The sequence below is a fragment of the Cylas formicarius genome, unplaced genomic scaffold (assembly GCF_029955315.1).
Source record: "Cylas formicarius isolate icCylForm1 unplaced genomic scaffold, icCylForm1.1 PGA_scaffold_8__14_contigs__length_24414737, whole genome shotgun sequence".
In the NCBI taxonomy this organism is placed as follows: domain Eukaryota; kingdom Metazoa; phylum Arthropoda; class Insecta; order Coleoptera; family Brentidae; genus Cylas; species Cylas formicarius.
The window spans coordinates 22,448,513-22,464,453 of record NW_026844361.1 but is presented as its reverse complement, the minus strand read 5'-3'; the positions used below and the strand labels follow the sequence as shown (position 1 = coordinate 22,464,453).

Below are 15,941 nucleotides of genomic sequence, written 5' to 3'. Positions count from 1 at the left end.
GGTAAACAAAAGGTGCGAATTAAACAAACATGGGGTTGATTAGATCGGTGTTGTGTAACAAACGTGAGTCATTTCTGTGTTTAGATAATAATATCGATACTAATTAGTAAATAAGACAGGCCATGTCGTGATATAACGCGACAGCGCAAAACCTAAATAAAAGAGAATGCATGACGAGAGACAACCCAGCGATTGTATCGAACTAGAAACATAATTTTCGAAATCTGGAAAAGCTTTAGTCACGAAGACGTTCGGTTGTGGTCGTTAGCTAATAAAGCAAGCAATGAGGAACCGACTTTTGTTAACGTTACAAAATCGTCCGGAAGGAGATCTAATATCTCCGAGCCGCTAATGTAATAATTATATTATGTAAATCAACCGTCGCCACTAACCCAGTTTTATGGGACAGATCGCAGGTTTGATCAATAGCAGCGGCGTTCCTGGATATTAATTACGCAATATCTAATACTGACAACGCCGACCAATGGCATATCTTTGTCACTTCTGCTAAAAATCCTCCTTCAAAAAATTTCAAAAAATTCAAACGTTTTGAATCTATCCCCGTTGGCCTATTTTTTCTATCACGTCTAGATTTTTCAATTTTTTCATTCGTCAACGTTACAAAAAGTAAATATACATACAAAATGAGTTTCAGAGAGTTGTAAGAGAAAGGAGGGAAGTGCCAATTAAACGACAGTTCAGTGAAAACTTGTCGTTTAATTGTTTACGTTTTAAATCAAATATTTTGGTAAGTTTTGCATAAAGTTTATGTTCTCTACATTGGATTTAAGTATTTGATGTGTAGTTTGAGTATTTTTTTTTAAGTAGAGTCAATAAATATAAAATAGAAGTTTGAAAGTTGTTTTAAAATTAATTTTATGCGATTTAAGGTTACAAAATGCCACGGTAAAAATTCCTCAGATTGTTTTTGCTACATTTGTGGGAAATACGTACTAAAAACACAGCGAGATGAAAGTTGGTTGCCAAAAATATGCTGCCATGGCTGCTCAAGAACGATGAGAGGTTGGCTTGAAGAAAGTCACAAATCCGTGCCGTTTTCAATGCCGATGATTTGGAGTGGGCCTCAAAATCATGGGAATGATTGTTATTTCTGCATGACATCTACACGAGGATTCTCGAAAAAAAAATAGAGATAAGATTGTTTATCCGAACGTCCTATCTGCAAAGAGACCATTCCTCGTGATAAAGACACTCCACCTCCAGTTCCACCAGTTAATGAGGAGGCTGAAAATAAAAATATTCCAGGTCTACAATCTCAATCGAGTTCTCTTTCTGGTAGTACACCTTCATCTTCATACACTTTATCTGAGTCTTCATGTCCAGCTACAGAACCTTATTTACTTTTATTTATTGTTTTTTGATCAAATAAATATTAAATTAAAAACCTACGTGTGGAACTTATTTGCATATCAGATTCCGTGCTTAGAGCATAAAATAAGATGAATTCATGCATGAAAACAAGAAGAAGTGTTGGATTTATTCTCCGGGTGACTGATGGGTTTAATAATAAAAAAACTTTAATAATATTTTTCTACAGTCTTGCCCGTGGTGGAATATGATACGTATTTTAAATATCTCTAACGACTGGAGAGTGTAAAACAAAAATGTGTGATAGACAGACATTTTTTTAGTTATAGTGGAAACCTTCATTTCTATTGTATGTGCACTCTTTGGAAAATCTTAGAACAAATTTTGATTTATTATTTCTGCAAAGTATCTCTTTTTTGTGACATTTTGTGCATTTTGGAAAGACTTGTTGATAAATAAATAAAAAGACAATATATCGAGTGATGCAACGATTTTCAGGTTATAATTTCTGGAAAAAACGCCGGAGTCATGAAAGTTTATAAATTGACAGCTGACAACGCTTTGACAACTAAAAGCCAAAGCCGAAAATGTTTGGAGTAACTGAATGAAGTAAGACCTTCAAAAAATACTTCTTTGTAGATGCTAAAAAGCAAACAAGCAAACTACTGCAAATATTGTATTTTTTATATGTAAGAAGTATACAAAATTTTGTTTCATGTATCGGTTTGATAAAGTTTGATTATGAGATAGCTTTACCGCAGCTTTGAAGCCTGGCATAGTGGTTCTTTTTTTTTGGTATTGAAACACTATTAAGAAACGCCATGTTTTCTGTAAACTTTTCTCTTACAATGTTTCCGCAGCTATAACGACGTGCCTACGCAAAAAGTGGAACCACCGTCTAGCAAAACAAACAAACCAAATAACCCAAATGGGCAGTAGAAGGTAACCGAGTTCGTAAAAATAATTAGCCGTAAAATATGACTGGTAATGGGCAGGTACAGATAAATTATACCTAAGCGGTCTTGTGTTATTCCGACTTGAAGGTAAGTGTGCTAAGAAAAAGGCATCTTAACACCGCATTTACCGTTAGACTTTGGCGCAGCGAGCGCTGCCCGATCATTTTCAGCTGCAATTTACTCTTCAAGCGCACCCCCGAGCTTCAGGCATGCATAAATAATGCAACATTCAACTTCAACAGTTATAGAGCAAAATGAAAACTTCATTCCTTGAGCTCGGAGCCTATATTCATCAGCAACTGCTTTAACCGATATGTATCAAAAATAAAACCCAATTTTGCGGTGGGATTGATGGCCAAAAAACAAGCCAACATTCTTTCCCACCGAAAATCTGTACATCTGTGCGTCTGTAATTTATCATTTTCATGGTGTGCTTCGTACTATCAATGAATGTTTAAATTCCTTCTCGGTAAAAAAAATCTTCTTCATCTTTGTATCGTCCCCTTATTCCATTATTTTTACGATTCTTCGATCTTCTTGAGTAGGAAAAATGTTCAGCGATGTTTAAACGTGCCTTAGGCCTACTCCTACATGGGATGTTACAGTTTTGACTTTTTGTGATAATACTTAGCAGAAAGTGTAAAGGAAAATCTCATGCGCGGCATAGAAAAGATTGGTTAGAACGTAATGAATTAACGCTCATAATTAACAATTCAAAGTTTTGCAATTATCAGAAACAGGCCTTAAAATTAATGAATGAATATGTGCCATGGTTGAGAAAAATTTTAAATGATAGAATCAAGTCGATGTCCTGGCTGTTAAGAGATATATTTAATCTAATTTTATGTTTCTTTTTCCGTAAAAACGAAAATTTAAAAATAAAAGCTGACCAAACATATGAAACCAGGCAAATTCAAACCATAGATGTAGAACTATATAATTGGCTGATAATTTGCAAAATAAATCCCTAAAAATAGCTTTCAGAACATCAAAATGTACCATTTAAAAGTCTTCAAGATACCTAACAATATTGCTTTTTAATATTTTTTCGGGGGCTTGAACACGCCGATGTGTTAAAAACGCGTTGAAACCGAGATAGTACGGTACTCAACCCAAGCAGTACTAACGATCACTATTTCGAAAAAGGTAAAACCGCTGTGACTCACGCCGAATCGCTGCTATCCGTTACGTCATCGCCGTAACCGGATTTCAAATCGACCCTGTCTCGCGTTAAAATACCGCAAGAGATCGCGCAAAAAAAAAAAAAACGTAAGCCGCGAGTTTTCGTCGTCGGTTAAGTACGAGATTTACACGGCTTGCCTACTTTGTCGAGGCGACCCCAAACTTAACCCGAGATTAAATCCGACCCTGAGCGTTTGACGGATATATTTTTTGGATTTGTGATTACATTTGCAAAAATTACGTGGGCCGCGAAAACGATATTTGAATGTTAATGTGATTGTAAATTTTTAAATGAAAGTTAAATGGCAGAATGATAGAAACTATGTATATATATTAGAATATTTTAGGCAATGAAGTATAATTCCTTACTGTGAATATAAATTTTCAATACAAAATTAATCGCATCACAAACAATTGGAATTGTGATAGTTGTATATACACTGATAAACTAAAAGTGTTAAAATATATTTTGTGTTGCAGTTCCCTTCATTTTCACAATTCCTTGGCATTGCTCTGCAATTCATAGCAGAATTCCTTGATACTCCATTGAAATTCGTCGAAATTCCCCTTCATACTATACATTATAATTCCCTTGCGATTTGCACCTGAGGATATCTTGTGGAATAGAAATAGAAATCTTTTGATATTTCCATCACTTTGGAACTTATAGGGTGATCTCAAAATGGATACATTTTCCAAGTACAGCGTAGAAAAAGTAGCCATAAAAAAGTATATTGTTTTTAACAATCTTGTTGATAATTAAATAACTGACGCAGGACAAATGCAGAAGATTTGTAAATGTATATACAACTCATAAAAGATATACTAAGGCATCTAGAAATTAATTTTTTGGTTGATAGCTCTTAAATTATTAGTCTTCAAAAAACACTATCACTGAAATTCTGAAACGGTGATAGATATGCATCTGCGGTTTTCACCATTATGTAATGAATCCGATTTCGTTAATCTCTTTCCGAAAGGGAAGTTTCCATTTAAAAGTGTCCAATTTTGGTCACCCTTTGTTTCTGTTAAGTCAACTTTTTTTACAAATGGCATAGTAGATCATTATTACGAACTAAAGAATATAATTCAACAGTTAGATTGTTTGACAGGTTGATTCATTAGTGCACGGTCCTCACTTAGGAAAGATTATTTCCCATTTGTTAAATAATTAAATAAAACGAAATTATTTAGACTGTATTAAAAGGGATGCGGGTATTTTCGAAATAAGTCCGAGACTTTTTCTACTAAGCAAAAACCGCCATATAAAAAAAGCGTAAATTTTCGAAATTGCTTCCATTCGGTGCGCATCGTTAAGACTGGGAAAAAAATGAAAATTTTTAAGCGTGCCAGTTGCCATTCAGTCCAAGACGGAAATGGCTATTGTGTCGGTTTTTGCATTGTTCGCGTTAAGAAAGCTGAACTGTAAGGGTGAAGTCGTAGGTCACGATTTGACAATTTAAAAGTACGTCGCCGTGTATTGCGAAATGGACACTTCGAGTCGCAACGGCAACAAAGTAGGAAGCGAATTGTCGCCATGAAAATGCTTCGCCCGATGCTACGCAATTTCTGTTTTTTTATTCCTGCATATATTTTATCTGACAGTCTCAGCACCAAAAAAATATCTTTCAAGGTCCATTCCTCATGTAATATCGCGTATCCTTTGAACTCCTTGAATTTTGGCTGGTCAATTCTAACATTTAAAAATAATTTAAGAGGACATAATACTTATAATTATATTATATTACGAGGGAGTACCCATAAAAAACCGGAATTGAATTGGTTAGTGCAACTTATTGCGAGTTCAACGCCACCTTCGTTTTAAATTTAACTTGTTTCGTTCACTTGCAGTGCCATTTTTTTGTTATTTCGTTTTTTTCGACGGCAAGTTTAAAAGAACCACGTGCAGCTGTAAAATTTTGTTTTCTGCTCGGTAAAGGTGCTGCTGAAACTGTTTCAATGTTAAAAACAGACGATGCGATGGGAAAAACTCAAGTGTACCAGTGGTTTGTTCGCTTCAAAAATGGCGACGAGTCAACTGATGACCGACCTCGTTCCGGACGTCCATCAACTGCTCGAATCGACGAAAATATTGTGCTCACAGACCGTCGACAGACAATTGAACAATTATCAACGATTAGTGGGTTGTCTTGGAGCACGGTTCCGCGAATTTTAACCGAAGATTTGGGAATGAAAAGAGTTGCTGCCACGTTTGTTCCTCGTGTTCTGACTGACATGCAAAAAGAACATCGAGTTGAAACATGTCGTGGTTTGAATCAACAGCTTGAAACGGATCCAGACTTTCATTCAAAGATCATTACTGGTGACGAGTCATGGTGCTATGGTTACGATGCAGAAACGAAGCAACAGTCCAGCCAATGGAAGGCGTCACTGTCCCCTTCCAAAAAAATGTCGTCAGATCAAATCAAACATCAAAACGATGCTGATTTGCTTTTTCGACATCAACGGCGTAGTTCATGCAGAGTTCGTTCCACCAGGTGAGACCGTTAATCAAGCTTTTTATCTGGAAGTTTTAAGTATTCGACAAAAAAGACCCGATTTGTGGCGGACAGGGTACTGGTTCTTTCACCTGCACACACAGCCATTTCTGTTAAGCAGTTTTTGGCTAAAAATGGCATGGTTCCTCTGCCCCATGCACCTTACTCGCCTGATCTCGCTCCGTGTGACTTCTTCTTATTTCCACGTATGAAAAGGGACATGAAAGGGCAGCGATTTGACAACATTGAAGAGGTCAATGAACGAATATAAAAAATGTTTCGAACCGTGGAAGCACCGCTGGGACAAATGTTTTAGTTGTAATGGAGACTATTTTGAAGGGGATAAGGTCGTTCTGTGATTTCCAAAACAATATACAGTGTATAAAAAATGATTCCGGTTTTTTTTGGATACCCCCTCGTATATATTGTATAAAATAATTATTCCTTTCCTTGTCGCTTTTTTTCGCTTTAATCAAAATGAAATTAACGATTTGATAGTAAGTGTTATTTTGTAAAATGATGTAAAGTTAAATTACCAATATTTTTGGGAATTATAGGTAGGTATTACTGATACTCATTGCAGTGTATTGCCATTGGTACAATAAATGTATTATTATTATTATTATTATTATTATTATTATTATTTATTATTTATTACATTTCCCCTTTTGTTCAGTTTATCTTTTATCTCATCTCAGGGAGACGAATATTTGTGCCTACTCTTGTGTACAAGGTTATTATAATATAATAATTTTTAACATTAGATTCATATTATAAGGGTTGCCTCAAAAGTGTTAGAACCGCCTTAATATTTTTGGATTCTGCGGTCAAAGTTGCAATAAGGTTTATATCTGTATCTAACCTGAACTGCTTTAAGGGTAAAAGGTTTCTTAAATCCTGTTAAATACTTCTTAATTAACTATTACCTTTTACCTTATTACCTATTACCTTTTATTTTAAAATATTTATTTCAATTCAGCGTAGTTAGGGGCTCAACAATAATATGCATAATGATGATGATACCGGATAAGATTTTTATTAATTTGGATTAAAAAACACTACCACAATAATGGTCCAAATTACAACAAAAGTCAAATAATATATTTTTATAGATACTTAAGTTTTTTTATTAGATTTTATATAAAAATGATTGAATACCTATTATAGGTATATTGGCGAAATTAACAGAATAAATAAGAACTAAAAGTTCAGATTTTCACGAAATTATATATTTTCACATGACAATTGTCTCGACAACACCGTGTCTTTATCAAATCAAATCACATTTGATAAAGACACGGTGTTGTCGAAACAATTGTCATGTCATAATATTTAATTTCCTGAAAATCGGAACTTTTAGTTCTTATTTATTTTGTTAAATGGATTCAGTTCAATTTTCGACAGCATTACTTAATTAATTAATAAAATTGAAATTATTTTAAGATCATAGACCTTATTGAAACGTATACTACAATTGAAAAATACTATAGTATAGAGGCTTTTTTATAACACAAACTCACTCTCGGTTGTTTCTAGCACAATTTCAATCAAAGTTTACCTCGAGTTTTTTCGACAGCTCTTCGACAGCCGCGTCGTGCTGTTTCTTCAGCTCCTCATTCTTCTCGAGCAGAGCTTTCCCGAGCTCCGCGGCTAACAAGAGGTCGTTTTCCTTCTGCTGAAGCTGAGTCCACACGTCGTCGCTGAGCGACTGCGCGTTCTGGTCGTTTATGGCACTGCGATTTTCCATTTCAACTACGTATTCCTCCAAGGACTTTAGCATTTTGCGCGTCTCTGGCGAAATTTAAAGGACCGGTCCGCTTAGAGCTGCCAAGCGTCGTGGTTCGGGACGTGCGGGCGGCATTTCGGCCATTTTACCACCCACAAAGGCACCGAGCGACTTAAAACTATCTGGAATAAAAAACGGACGATATTAGTTAGTCTAAACCGTTTCACCTTCTAAGCAGCTGCGGGCCAATAGGAATTATCTAACTATCTAGGCCTGAATATAACGCGATCCTTGTACCAAGCGCGAGGACATAGTGGATTTACGTTATCAGTCTTTGAGTAAAACGTTTTCAGGAATGGAATGGAAAATGGACGACTGAATTAATTAGTCTAAAATCTAAAAATATTCAATACTCCTGGAGTCACAATCTAATAGTTGTTGCCTTATTAACGGTATATCAGCTCATTTCTATGTTAATGTTGTGTTTTTATTCTTCAGAATTTTCTTGGTTAATTAAGCTAAGGCAAAATTTTCATGAGGAGGTTATATCAACAGAATGATCGATGGGCTCACGTCATCTACCCCCACTACACACTTTTGTTTGTGCAACCTGTCGTTTTATTGCTCATATGAGTGATCTAAATCCTCATCGAACTTCTTTTGCTCTCGTTTAACTGCCATACTTCCTAGTTATTCAATTTTCGAGATCCTATTGTCGGCTTTTATGAACCGCGATATCCCAAGCACCAAATTGTCTTTGCCTTTAGGTATTACTTTGGCATCGATCAAATGTAGCCAAAAGTACTCTCGAAAAGAAGACCATCGCCTTGTTCTTATGTGCACAAACACTGCGTAGAAATCCAGACAGCACGTGCCAGGGCAACCTATGTCTAGAAGAGTAGGAAATACCGATTCATGTCCATGAAGCTGCGTTCTATTAGAAGGAAGATGATTAAGTTCAATTCATTGAGCCCGAGACGTCTATCCTTCCATGAATGAAGGAAGGGAAAGTGAACCAAGGGCAATAATGCACCGGATTTAGGGTAGACTACATTTATAAAACACCAGTAAGAAATATAGTCACCAAGTTACGTTATATTTTGTTGTGTAGAACCCTGAACCCCCTAAATCAAATTTACAGCATCTTGAATAGAAAAAGGCCATGGTACAATTTTAATCAAACTTTTCAAAATGCCGAATGGATTAAACATAAACAGACCAATGATAACTCCCGGGTATTGTCAAAAATTAACTTTGTTTGCATCAAAATGTAGGTAACGGTACATATTTTTCCTTATCTCATTCAGGTTTGCGTCAGATGAAACAAGCAAAGCAGCAACGATTCCTTTGAAACCGGATAATGCTAATTGGACATCAATCGCCATTTAAAAGATCACCACATGTTTTCACCGATCCGTTGGTCTTCCGCTACATTTACTTTCTTCCCCGTTTCGATTTTTTTTTTTTGGTCACTTAGCGAATAGGTTTTTGCTCGAGATAATAGCACCATTGACGTCTAATGTTTTGCGTGCTCCACTTGGAAGATTAGAAGCAATCAGCTTCGCTTTCGACGGAGATACGGCGATCGGCAATTTCCGGTATCACTTATTTAACGTTCACACTCGATTTTCACTGTGCGTTTGACATTTGAGGCCTTTTATAACTTAGGCATAAGACATACCGACCTTTTTTTGAATGGCAATTTATTACGGGCTCCTAGCAGTTAACAAACTGAGCCCGAGATTGTGTTTACATTTTCTGACTTCCATATAGGTTTCTATTTGAGTATATCAACTTGTTCAATTGTTCAATTTTTCATTCTCTTCTATTTCATCTTGTATGCTATTGGAGATTATAATATTTGTGATCATGCTAGTTTTATCCTTGACAAGGAGAAGGATAGCCCCAAAGATTAAAATAGTTCTTTTACTCTTAACTTCCGGTTTCTGATAGGTTTTTCCAATATTCAAGATTTTTTTTTAACACTGATAAAATAATTACTAAACTAACAAGATTAATTAAACAAAATGAACTAAAAATAATAATATATAGAAGATAAGAAAACTTAAACCCAGCAAAGCGAATTGCCGGATTCAACCACTTAATCAAAATGTAAAAATGAATCAATCATGGGCTTTCTAACAGAGATTTCTTTAGATTATTTTCAAAATTTTCTTAACATCGGTCGTAATATTTTCCGCTATAAAATATTTCCGTTTTAACTGGCATTAACAATTTCAGTTGAGTAACAAATTAGCGATTTAGGCGAAAAAAATATTTTCTCATGGAGACGATCTATTACTGTAATCTTGGAATCGAAAATCACGGTAATTTTGGATAACATTATTTAATCTTCGATATATTAACATCGCAAAAATTTCCACTGCGTTGCAAATAAATTGTATAACTTAATTAACTTGATGACACCTCATGAAAATATTTTATCCGGACGGTCGCCATATTGTATGAAAAATTATTCATATTTCTTCCATAACGGATGGTTTCAGTGTAGCATTCTGTAGTGGGTGTCGATATCTAAGAACTCGTACTCCTCATTTACTACATCATAATCGTAAATAATAATTAAAATTTTAGTTATTAAATATTATTTCACATGGATGGATGGATTTGTTGTGCAATGACAGGGATCGCTAATAAGCCACCACCAAAAAATCCATTTTTGCTATTTGGTGGAATGAAATAATCCTTTTCCATTGTTTCGTCCAAGGAGTTTCATTCTTTAAGTAAAACGACTGCACTATTGTTTTGATGGTAGATTTTTCAACTTCATTTAATTCAGTTTTCCTTCCTTCCTGTAATTTTCTTTATTATGTCATTGATTGTCCAAGTGTAGTCATATTCGAACACATTTCAACTAATTTTGCAACTCCGAACACAAGCCATTTTCGAGAACGAACCTTGCCAACGACTCGCAAACCAATGCACAGATAGGTCAACTACCTGGCCATTTACCTGCCACTCTTTGAACCCTTGACAATCAACATTCTACAATTTAACAATAAAAAACAGAGCAAAACTACCCTCGCTGCTCTAGTGCTGAATATGATTTGAGGCAAGTTACGGTAAGAAAAAAACTAATACCCAAGTGCATTTGACAAAATTAACAAAACTTTGGATATAAAAGTGGAAACCAATTAGTGCCGAATGACTGGACTGTCGCTCTGTAATCATTTTAAGGTCCCTAAATTAGGTTCTACGACTCCACGCTCGAAGGAAACACACTATAACTTAGGAAGTCTCGGGGCTACTCCGTAAAATGTCAGTTTCGGTTAGTTAATTTCTACTACTGTTAATTTTGCCGTTCAATGCCTGCTAGGTATAAGTACCGAAAAGGTCGCACGTCAGAAAACAATAAACAAAAGAATAAAAGTATATCTTGCTTCGCGCGAACTGATCCAAATCTAAACGGACGTATCCTTGACCCACAATCGCGGATTCTCGAGGAGATTTTTTAATTAAATTAACTCCGACGCATGGGATCGATTTATTTGCTCTTCAGAGGGTGAAGACTTCGGAAAAATACGTTTTCGTAGTCGCCATAACCTCATCGCCACCAAAACAATACAAACAAACTCGAGAGTCGCTCACCTGTCCGCGAGAATCGAGTTATCCAAACACAATAACCGAAAACGCGAAAAAAAAAAAACGAAAATTAATGAAAACCGCGCGTCTCGTTTCGGAAAATCCAAACTCGAAACCGCCGCGCCGTTTCGAAAGAAAACCGTACCACGACCCCACGGGCTTTCGGAAATAAACTAAAACAGAAAATAACGCTATTCACTTGTTTGAAAAACCGCCTACTGCCCACTTCCATGGAAACGAGCTTACCTGTGCGCAAGCGTCTTTCAGCCGGTCTCAAGGCCTACGAAGTTCCGGCCCGGCTTACGTATATAAAGTTTGAGGCTTGATATTATACAGGACCATGTGCTATTGGAAGATGTAGTGACCGTACTACGATAAAAATTGATGCACCCCAGGCGGTATTGATATTTATTATGCCATTTTTTTCTCGTTTCTCGTTTTCCAGAACATTTCACGAGATCTAGGCATATTTCGAGAGTGGCCATCGGTCACCGGCGATGTTGGTTGTTAAATGCTGCAAAACTAGATTTTAAACATCGCGCATGTGTATGTTTTCATAGTTACTACCTAAGTTTCTGTATTGTCGGTATAAGCACTGCCTCCATATTTCTACTAGGTATATATAGATCGTTGATGAAAATTGAACGGTTTGCACTTTTTTTTATTTTATTTTGGAGAACGCATTCTATAACGGTATTCAAAAATTGGTTTTCCTTGTGACATGTTAAAGCGTTAAAAAGCGGAAAACGCCTCAAGAAAACGGGGCGTGGCCTAGTGGTGACGTCATTCCTTTCATCAAATTCGGCGGCAACGTCGCGCGAGCGCGTTTAAGTGGAAAGTGACAAGTTTAGGGGTTGTGTACGAGTTCAATGTTTTCAAAATGAGTGGGAAAAAATGCCTAAAAGGTATTTTGTAGTTCCTAATTGCCCGAGTACTTGCAGAAATCTTGCAGGAAAACAAGTGTACCCTCTGTTCCAAAAGTGAGAAGAGTGCGGCGATGCTGAGGTGTCATTTTATCAAAAAAAACCAGTGCACTGTACCGAGTACTGATTAATGTACTAAATTTAGGCGTGGTAATGATGTTTTTATCTATCTACCCTTTTTTTGGGTAGCAAATTTATTTCTCTATTGGTTTTGTAAAATTATTATTATAAATTCATAAATAATAGTATATTATTTAACGAGCGTATTATGAAGGCCATAATAAACGAGGATGATTTATAAAACGAGCCGCTTGCGGCGAGTGTTATAATCATCTGAGTTTATTATGGTCCATAATACTCGAGTCAAATACTATACTTTATCTACAACCATCCACTTATATAGGGTACCTCACCGGAATTGAAATGTGTCATTTTATTGTGAAAAAAAACTATACATGGGAGAAACCTGAAAATTCGGTAGGAAGCTAATGCTGATGGCAGAGCAATTCAGCTAGAATATTCTCAAGATGGTGGCACTTCCGGTTAGGCCGGAAGTGGATGTTAACTTGCTTTATATGAAATGGAACATAATATCATACATTTTTAGATTCTACCATTCACTCAATATCAACACTGGTTACTGTTTATGTATGCTGTTTATGTTATATGTTTATGTGTTATGAGTTGTGATGTAATAAGGAATAAATTCAATGAAAGTCCTGGATTGAACATTTAATAAGTTTAATAATATTTAATTAACATTTACACTTCAGCACACAATTATTTTTAAATTGACGCTTAATAGGATCATTACGTATTACTCTGTCTATTTCATAAAATTGATTGTTATATTAGGGCAGTTATTGAAATTCATCGTAGTTGGTGTAGTACCAATACTAATGTCCGTGGTGTCTTTACTAATCGAAAAAGTGTTATGAGAAGATTCGCTCGTAATAGTAGACGTACCTGGATATTGTGAGGGGGTAGAAACAAAAGTACTGTTATTAATATTACAATTAGGGTTGATTTGACTTAATATTTTAGTGGCTGCATCGGTCTTGTTCTTCTGCGAGTCTGCAATATAGCCTTCAGCTACAGAAGCCGACTTCCAGCCTCCGTGGCGCTTCAGAGCTGTCATACTTGCCCCTGCGTCGACATACAATGTGGCTGAAGATCGTCGTAGACAGTGCCCGGTATATCTTTCTGGGTTTTTGATTTGTAAGAAACTTGCAATTTCTCTGCCCATTTTGGCAAACTTGTTAATGCCGATAACTTGTTTTGTGCATTTTCCATTTTGAAAATTCATAAAAAAAGAATCTGATGCATTTGGCAGTCTCAGATTTGCATATTTTTTAACAATATCATGGAACTTCTCAGTAATAGTAAAATTCCTAGGGATCTTGGTCTTCGTAACGGGAACTATTACTCTAGTGCAACCTTCATAAAATGTAACGTGTTGTATTTTCATTGCATGTAGTTCATTTGAGCGGCATGCACCCATCACTCCCATAATTAATGCAACCTAAAAAATTAACACCTCTTGGTAAATACCGTAGGTATGTAACGTCTTATCATTCCTTACCTTTGTAGCCAAATATTTTGTATCAGGAGCTTCATAAATAAATTTATTTATTTCCTGTCCGGTAAATGCCTTAGATTTTTTGGGTTGATAGCCTTCTGATTGTCTTTTTAATAAAGCATGTAGCTTCGCGTAGTGGTCGATCTTGACATTGTGTTTAATATAAAGTGTGCTTTTCAGCATGGAATAAAACGTCCACAAGGAGGACGACTTATACTTTTTAGCCAATTCTTTGAAATACACTAATAATGTATCTTCAGAGAAGGAGGTGGCCTTGTTTCTTGATCGCCAATCCATGAAATTGTTGTAGGCAATTTCATAATTGTTTCTTGATTTCTTGGGAAGTAAATCCAGAGACGCAGCTTCCGCTGCCGCTCGAATTTCCGGGGGTGTTAGTACTTCGTTTTCAGAATCCATTTTTATTAAATCTTATGTTTTAATTGCAAGGCGAAATTTTAAAGCTTCTCTATATGAATATTATTTACTTTACAATTATTATTTCATGAAAGAAAATGTTTGTATTCACGATGAGCGTCGCGTCGGGTAAGCTGTCGCTATGGATACCCGCTGCGCGCTGTCAGATTTAGCCTGCACGGCCTACTAATTCTTTTTAATTATTGTCATATTGGTTTGTATTTTTTGAACTGTTTTTGAATAATAGAATTGAATTGGTAACGTGTGTATGACTTTAATATGGGTAACTTTATAGTAAATTTTCATAAAAATAATAAATGAAATGTGTGAATTCTGCGCCGATTAATTGAAGCCCGGATTATTAAGAATTCCAGAATATTTTATTACACTTGTTGTTTTATGATATAATTACACTTGTTTTTTTATGATATAATTACACTTGTTGTATTATGCGTAGCATAATACTCTCACTGTCAGAAGTATTATGCGTCTATTATTAAATGGTTGTAGATAAACATTATTATTGAATGAAAAAAGGAAAAAAAAATTGATTGCCGTAAACCACAGCTGTTCGTTTGGTTTTTACAAAAAATAAAATAACAATAATACAATACAATGATAAGAATAACTTCAAGAGACCAAAAGCCTAAAATTTTAATTTCATTTTCAAGTTTAATAATAAAATGGCATCGAATTAAGTGAAAAATACCGAATTAAAATTTTTCGGTGTTGCCGCTTCCCTATTTCTAACGGCTTTCTAAATATTAATTATTTTCCATATTCCGGCCGAAGCAAACCCTAATTTAAATTTTTATTGTTGGAGTAGTATCTTTTAAAAGCTAAAATGTTACCTGGTAAAGTCTGTTGAAATATGGCCGAACAGGTCCGTACTTTGCTTAGAATTTAATTATTTGGGGTTTTGTTAGGAAAGATACTAAACAATATTTATTTATTTATGTATTTATGTTTAAATCTAAACTAAAATTACAAATTATTTTTATTACCTACTTAAATTACTATAAATTATTCACATAATATATCAGTATCACTATCGCTATCATCGCCTGTTCTAATTATTATTTGATCTATATTATATACGATTGTTCTGCTTTTTTAACAGAATTTGCCCAACTTTGTGGAGGGATGTTAAAAACTTCGGTGTCTATAAGTTTGAGGACATTGCAGTTAACACGGGGCAAAACATTGTTACGTTGTTGGTGCCAAACATGTTGAATGGGATTAAATATACAGTGGTAATGTGGAGGAAGCCTTAAAACTGTATACCCTGGATTTTTTGCATAATTATCACAGACGTATTCCTTTTGTAGCTTCAAGCTTTGTAGAACTTCAATTAATTGCTTTTTGAAAATAAATGTCGTTATTATACATGTAGTTTTGGATTGTTGCTTTTGTGTCACATGAGGAAGGGGTTTTAGTCAACTGTCTACTGTGATAACTTGCATTGTCCATTACAATCACGCTATTAGGAGGAATGTTTGGAACCAGTTTGTTTTTAAACCAACTTTCAAATAAATCAGTGGTGGTGTCTTCATGGTAATCCAGATAAGAATCTTTAATATTTCCCGTAGACAGAAAAAATCCATTTGGATAGTTATTCTTTTATCTTTTTGATGGCGCGCTTGTTTTACACTTATCAGTTGAGTCAACCCAACCCTTTTCCGGAATATCATAAGTGTCGAACCAGGTTTCATCCAAGTAAATAATTGGCCT

The 15,941-nt window shown here is 35.4% G+C and overlaps 2 protein-coding genes across 4 annotated transcripts in view; both read right to left on the bottom strand.

Annotated features, from left to right (window-relative positions):
- The window catches only part of LOC132706721 (bicaudal D-related protein homolog), a 56,511-nt gene extending 45,029 nt beyond the window's left edge, over nucleotides 1-11,482 (bottom strand). For all 3 annotated transcript variants that reach the window (XM_060678207.1, XM_060678208.1, XM_060678209.1), the window contains exons 1-2: nucleotides 11,301-11,482; nucleotides 7,524-7,873 (exon numbers count right to left, since the gene is read on the bottom strand). In XM_060678207.1, the coding sequence (XP_060534190.1) occupies nucleotides 7,524-7,745 (222 nt within the window). In that variant the 5' untranslated portion in view covers nucleotides 7,746-7,873; nucleotides 11,301-11,482. The remainder of the gene's footprint in view (nucleotides 1-7,523; nucleotides 7,874-11,300) is intronic.
- LOC132706505 (uncharacterized) lies at nucleotides 7,767-14,714 on the bottom strand. The gene is made up of 3 exons (XM_060677857.1): nucleotides 13,800-14,714; nucleotides 13,184-13,739; nucleotides 7,767-7,873 (listed from the first exon to the last, which is right to left on the bottom strand). Exons 1-3 carry the CDS (start codon nucleotides 14,211-14,213, stop codon nucleotides 7,767-7,769), a joined length of 1,077 nt encoding a protein of 358 aa, XP_060533840.1. The 5' UTR covers nucleotides 14,214-14,714.
- Nucleotides 14,715-15,941: the final 1,227 nt, after the last annotated feature.

What these genes read in the sequence shown, in the direction of transcription:
- LOC132706505 (XM_060677857.1), bottom strand. Translation starts at nt 14,213, where the DNA reads ATGGATTCTGAAAACGAAGTACTAACACCCCCGGAAATTCGAGCGGCA. An exon ending in CAAAATATTTGGCTACAAAG is followed by an intron (nt 13,740 to 13,799) that starts GTAAGGAATGAT and finishes TTAATTTTTTAG; the next exon opens with GTTGCATTAATTATGGGAGT. An exon ending in TACCCCCTCACAATATCCAG is followed by an intron (nt 7,874 to 13,183) that starts GTACGTCTACTA and finishes TTTTTATTCCAG; the next exon opens with ATAGTTTTAAGTCGCTCGGT.